Source organism: Solenopsis invicta, unplaced genomic scaffold (assembly GCF_016802725.1).
Source record: "Solenopsis invicta isolate M01_SB unplaced genomic scaffold, UNIL_Sinv_3.0 scaffold_88, whole genome shotgun sequence".
NCBI lineage: Eukaryota > Metazoa > Arthropoda > Insecta > Hymenoptera > Formicidae > Solenopsis > Solenopsis invicta.
This window is the reverse complement of record NW_024105386.1, coordinates 217,777-224,710: the sequence shown is the minus strand read 5'-3', so window position 1 is coordinate 224,710 and position 6,934 is coordinate 217,777. Positions and strand designations below refer to the sequence as shown.

The following is a 6,934-nucleotide window of genomic DNA, read 5'->3' as shown; positions in this document are numbered from 1 at the left end:
TCAATACCTACCGATGATATATTAGTATGATTAGCTAACATCAAACCGGAAACGCGATGTGTGCTTTGTATATAAGGAGATTTTCTTGAGAGAGCTACTTGTATACTAGCAGGACCCCACGGAATGAACTGTGTGAGTTTTCGCTCCCGGATTCTTTGTAAAGATTTATGCACTTGTGTTGGATCTACTTCACCCTATTAAAAAATTCTTTGTTTAATATTTTCAACTTACAAGGATTAAACTCAACTTTTTATGATTTTGAAAAAAAAATGTGAGGAGCCTATCAAGTGAATACTTATAAAGCTATTTCTTCGAATGGGTCTTAGAAGCTGTAATAAGTAATTAAATATAGATATACATATACAGGGTGATTCAGAATAACCCGTTGTCTTTTAAGGGACGTATTCCTGGTCAAATTCTAAGACGATTTTTTCTTTGCCAAAAATTTGTCAAACGCTCAGATTTTGAAATATCAGCCGATTAAGTTAACGTATCACCGGTCGAATACAGATGATACGCAGGGACGGCGCACTCACCGTTACGCGCGGGTGTGTCGTGAGGTGCCTGCTGCGCTCAGCTGATACAACACACAAGTTTTTCTTCCCTCTCTCTCTCTCTCTCTCTCTCTCTCTCTCTCTCTCTCTCTCTGTTACATCACAATGCCAGCTTTAACTTAAAAATGTAATTAATTTTCTTCTTAATTTTAATGAGTTTAATAAGAGAAATGCCAGGAAATTCTTTGTACAGTCGAAGAATCGAACAAAGAATTGCACGAAATCTACAAAAGTATTTACATCTCCAGTTTTTAGAAACAGTAGTACTTTTTTTGTCACAGAGAGAGATAGGGGGGGAGGGAGAGAGAGAGAGAGAGCCTGCATCACGATAGATGGTGGTCACTTTGAGCACTTGTTATGAAGAAAATTCTTCGAAGAGAATTAATCTGCCCTTTTTAGGGCAACCAAATAATTTATTTCAAGCAACAATCTTTTGGTTTTAACAAATTATTACACTGACAATGAGAAAAAAATTTATTTGAATACTTGCAATAACACAATTTATTAAATGTAAATAAATATTTATTCAGTAAAAGAATGCTAGTTAAATTTCATTAGTGATTCTTGTATTAAAGAAATATTCAATTATATTTAATAAATTATGTCATTGCAAGTATTCAAACAAATATTTATTAAAATTCAACTTTTCCTCAGTGTAGAAACTCTTGATATAAAAAAATAATTTTAATAAAATAAATAGAAAAATATTTTTTAATAAATTTTATTATTAAAAACAATATTTATAATCACTACTTTACTTTTAAATTGCCGCGTTCTAATTTCTGTTCGACCAATCACGCATTTATTCGATCATAACGTAACCCATAAAATCAGTCGGCTCTTTCCTGTTGTCGAGTAAACACGTGTTGTTCTGTTCGTCGCACGTAAACACAAGTTTTATCGAGCTACATATTTTCGCACGCCAAATGACTAATAATTGTTTGCAGTGATCGTTACTCGAAGTGATCGTTAATTAGTTACTCAAGTTTTATCGATCAAGTGAATGAATTGTGTATTATGATACTAAAGTGATAATTTACGAGAAAATCAAGGAAACTTTGGTCTGTCTCGTGGAGACAAGTAATTGATCGCTGTACAGAATAATACGTAAGTAAATGCATGTCCAAACTTGTTCATGCAAGCACGCGCGCGCGCGTACGCGCTCGCTCGCGCGCTCTCTCTCTCTCTCTCCCCCTCCCTCCCTCCTCCCCCTCTCTCTGCAACAAAAAAAAGGACTACTGTTTCTAAAAACTTGAGATGTAAATACTTTTGTAAATTTCGTGCAATTCTTTGTTCGATTCTTCGACTGTACAAAAAATTTCCTGGAACTTATTAAAATCATTAAAATTAAAAAGAAAATTAATTACATTTTTAAGTTAAAGCTAGCATTGCAATGTGACAGAGAGAGAGAGAGAGTGAGAGGGGAAAGAGACTTGTGTGTTGTATCAGCTGAGCGCAGCAGGCACCTCACGACACACCCGCGCGTAACGGTGAGTGCGCCGCCCTTGCGTACCATCTGTATTCGACTCGTGATACGCCAACTTAATCGGCTGATATTTCAAAATCTAAGCTGACAAATTTTTGGCAAAGAAAAAATTGTCTTAGAATTCGACCAGGAATACGTCCCTTGAAAGACAACGGATTATTCTGAATCACCCTGTATACTGTTGCAGTTAAGAAAAGTAACACTAAAACGATCATTTTTTATAATTTTTTGAACACTGAATATGAATCCGATTTCCACATTGCTCCAACTTGTTACTTTAGAGAAATTAGTTGCAAAAAAAGTTATTTTCACGCATTGTCATATAACTATGTGACTATACTGGAAAAGTTTATTGTAATCAAAATTAAGTATGTTAGGACTTTCAACCCTCAAAAGAAATTTTTTGTATTGGTTATGATTATTAAGATACCCCATATTATTTATGGAATTTCGGAAAACTTAGATCACAGATTATTTAACAAATAGCTTTCAACTATATTTCTTTAAATTTAAAGATCCATCTACAATGGAGATAATAAGATTGTATGAGTGTGAAGAGAGTTTTATCGATAGAGTTAGGTATAACACTAGGAATAAGTGATATAATTTATTTCCATTTCCTACTTCTTAATTAACGCTTTACTGCCAGCCAATCAAAGTTGTGTATAAGATAAGGAGATAAATATATTTTTGCCGTTATAAAATTCACGTTCGTACTATCTCCATTGTAGATGAACCTTAAGCATTTTGTAAGTCATTTAACACGAATCCGAATTAAAATTTACAAATTTAAATATAGATTCAATTTGGCGGATGTTAAAATTCAAAAAATTTTTACAACAAAAAAGTTTATTTATAGAAGTCTTTTGTAATATTGTATACGAATGTAATGCAAATTGGCAAATTAAAAATAGTCATACCGATCAAAAACAGATTTTAGTACTCACTAATAAGTTCACAATTAAATTCACAAACATTTACAAGTTCATACATGCGTTGCACAATTCGGAGAAACTTGTCAATATTTGTATATTACCGTGAATAAATGGAAAAAGTACAATGACATGTTAAAAATTTAATGCAATCGATGACTTTATTAATATATTTTCCCCTACATAGCTTGAGTTAATAGAAAGCTCCTTTAATAAAAATTTTACCTGAATTATATTTAAAATAGATATGTAACAATGAGATGCGTTTCTGTCCAATGCTGTAGAAACCATCATATTTTTTGGTTGCAGTAATCGTCGCATTACATCCAAGACAGATGTTTTTCTCACGGATGCACCCTATTTCCCAATAATTTTTATAAATATAGATGTATGTACAATAAGGTGCATTAATGAGGTCCTTTTTCAGTGTAGCTAGTGCAAAAATCACAGCAATCTTAGTCAGACGAATCAGACGAAGTCAATCACTAAGCCAATGGCAACACATGATTGGTTAAATTATTGAAGTTTTTACACCAAAAAAGGACCTCATTAATTAACACCTTATTGTACATTATACAAAATTATATTTTAAATACATACTACAAGTATTTTAATAATATAATGGACGCATAATTAAAGAAAAATGAAATAACAATAAATTGACCAGATTTTTGCCCTCAGAGTGTGATAAGTAAAAATGTTTTTTTTTGTAGTTTTTGAGCTATTGGATCTAGGTGTAACTTCAAAAAATTTTTTTAATTGATTAGAAAAGTATTAAAATCAATATATGGAGCTATTAAATCCTAGTTCTGTAAGTTATTGTTAAACATTACGAATTAATTCGGTTTTACCTGTTTGTAAAATTTAACATGATAATGCTTTCATTCCTAATAGTTTATGTTTTCATAACAAAAACTTATTAATATCTATAAAAATAAAGGTATTATCCATGGAAAAGTATTTTAAACATTAACTACGAGAATTGAAAGCATTGTTACTCATAATATTTTTCAAGGACTATTTTTTTGTAGTATTTTGTATTCTATTGTAGATTTTTATTATTATAATTTTAAACAATTAATTAGTTCCGGACTCTCGATATTTAAATACAATTAATGATTAGAAAATAGGCTAATGAGAGGCAGCGCGGGTCAAAGAACGCAGTCACAAGTATCGATATTAAATCATTTATTCAATTCTAAAGTACAACGAACGTTTCGACTCGCTTTGGAATCATCTTCAGCGCAACAAAAAATAGTACAGGCAATAGAAATAAAAGCAGTCATCTGTCATCGAAAACGGGAAGCGTCCAAGTCGTCAACGGTTTACCAAATCCGTGATGGCATTTTTAACCGTGAAGGTATCGCAAGAGATGACACTTAACTGTATAACTGTCGTATAATTATCTTGAATCTTGAAAAATTATTCTTATTAATTGAGGCTATATTTTCTTGTCGCCGTGTCGTAAGAAATGACACTTCACTATATAATTGTCAAATGATTGTTTTAAATGTCGAAAAATTATTTTAGTTGCGACTGTATGTACTCGTGGATCCCCATTCAAGCTGATAACAACTAATGAAGCTTGAGATAAGTTTTGTCTATAGAAATTAATTTCTCTTGACAAAGTAAGCACTCAAACATTACTCGTTTCACACCAACACGTACTCACGGTTTCGAGTCCGAATGCGTATTAACTGTCCAGAATATTACATCTTACCTGAACGTTACACAAAAAGTCAGGGGGTTGAAAATAAACAACGCCAAATTCAAATGCATAAGTACCAAAAAATATCCTATCTGAAAAAATTCATGTTCCTATCTTAGAAAATCCATGTTAAATCGATAGTCGCATTTATTGTTGAATTTTAGCTTTTCCGTAATGCTGATTGGTTCTTTCGATGTGCTTACTTCGCGAGCTGCTGTCATCGCGGAGATTACGTTTTGACAGTTAATAGACATAACTGTTACATGCATCACGAGGTTAATGGTGTAATAATGTGTTGATTCTGTTTCCTGCGTCGATGAAGACTTTTCTTTTGCGTTTGGACGACTTCACGATTATTTTAAATAAGTCTTATTAAACGTTTATGTTTATGGTTATAATATCATTATAAAGACTTGATACTTTGTGTTATATTTCAATTTCAGTAATTTTGTTTAATATTATTATAATATTACTATTAAAATGTTATTAAAAGAAGAGTAATGAAATAATATAAAAAGGAAGGAAGGAAGAAGGTTGAATCGAAGAAGTGTAAAATAGAAAGGAGTGTAATAAAATAGAAAGGACAAAGGAATTAAAGAAGGCGGAGAAGGTAAAGATTTAAGAAATTAAGAATTCAACACGCATTTTAAGGTTTTTTTTTAATAAGAAGTGAATATTATGATATTTTGCGATTTTCTGTTATTAAAATAAAATTTTCTTTAATAGAACATTATCTCTTTTAGTAAAGAGTTTAAAAAATGTGCGACGAAGATAAAGATTGCGTTTTGACAGGTAATAGACATAACTGTTACATGCATCACGAGGCTAATGGAGTAATAATAATATTGTGTTGGGTCTGTTTCCTGCGTTGATGAAGATTTTTCTTTTCCGTTTGGACTTCACGATTTTAGATAAAACTTATTAAACATTTTTATTTATAATTATAATATCATTATAAAGAATTGATACTTTGTGTTATACTTCATTTTCAGCAATTTTGTTTAATATTATTGTAATATTGCTATTAAAATGCTATTAAAATAAGAATAAGGAAATAATCTAAAAAGGAAGGAAGGAAGGAGGTTGAATCGAAGGAGTGTAAAATAGTAATAAAATAGAAAGGACAAAGGAATTAAAAAAGGCGGAGAAGATAAAGATTTAAAAAATTAAGAATGTAATTGAGCACGTGTTTTAAGGTTTTTTTAAATAACGGATGAATATTATGATATTTTGCGATTTTCTGTTATTAAAATGAAATTTTTTAAAATAGAACATTATCTCTTTTAGTAAAGAGTTTAAAAAATGTGCGACGAAGGTGAAGAAAAGAAGAAATGAATACTTTTGTTTAATATTATTATAATATTGCTATTAAAATGCTATTAAAAGAAGAGTAATGACATAATGTAAAAAGGAAGGGAGGAAGCAGGTTAAATCGAAGACATGTAAAATAGTAATAAAATAGAAAGGAGAAAGGAATTATAGAAAGTGGAAAAGGTAAAGATTTAAGAAATTAAGAATGTAATTGAATACGCTTTGAAAGTTTTTTTTTTAAATAATGGGTGAATATTATGTTTTGCGATTTTCTGTTATTAAAATTAAATTTTCATTAATCCTTTCTAGACTCTAGGTATGTCTATAGGACATGTGTACCATTAGTTGTAAAAACCGTCTTGAAAGGGTTAGTTGAACATTATCTTTTTTAGTAAAGAATTTAGAAAATGTGCGACGAAAATAAAGTAAAGAATGAATACTTTTGTTTAACATTATTAAAATATTGCTATTAAAATGCTATTAAAAGAAGAGTAATGAAATAATGTAAAAAGGAAGGAAGGAAGGAGGTTGAATCGAAGGAGCGTAAAATGGTAATAAAATAGAAAGAAGAAAGGAATTAAAGCGAAGAAGGTAAAGGTTTAAGAAATTAAGAATGTAATTGAACATGTGTTTAAAAGTTTTTTTTTAATAACGGCTAAATATCATCTGATATTTATAATTTCTATTATTAAAATAAAATTTTCTTTAAGGATGTTTTGGCTATACAATCCCAAATAAAAGTTGTTTAAATTTAAAATTGATGAAATTCTACGTTTTTATAACTTAAGATGTACACCATATGTACTTGTATCATATATAGGACTTAAATAATGTCAATTAACATAATGTTTGGCACTACAAATAAATATATTTGTATATATTGCAATTTTTGGGATCGTCGAAAAAAAACTTTTGGACGTGAATTTTACTAGAAATCAACGGT

General features: G+C 30.2%; 1 protein-coding gene across 2 annotated transcripts in view; it reads right to left on the bottom strand.

The window, feature by feature from the left end:
• LOC105194419 (tubulin gamma-2 chain) overlaps positions 1-6,934 on the bottom strand; it is a 48,630-nt gene that overhangs the window by 985 nt on the left and 40,711 nt on the right. For both annotated transcript variants that reach the window (XM_039459593.1, XM_039459594.1), the window contains exons 6-7: positions 3,198-3,329; positions 12-194 (exon numbers count right to left, since the gene is read on the bottom strand). In XM_039459593.1, coding sequence (XP_039315527.1) covers positions 12-194; positions 3,198-3,329 — 315 coding nt within the window. The remainder of the gene's footprint in view (positions 1-11; positions 195-3,197; positions 3,330-6,934) is intronic.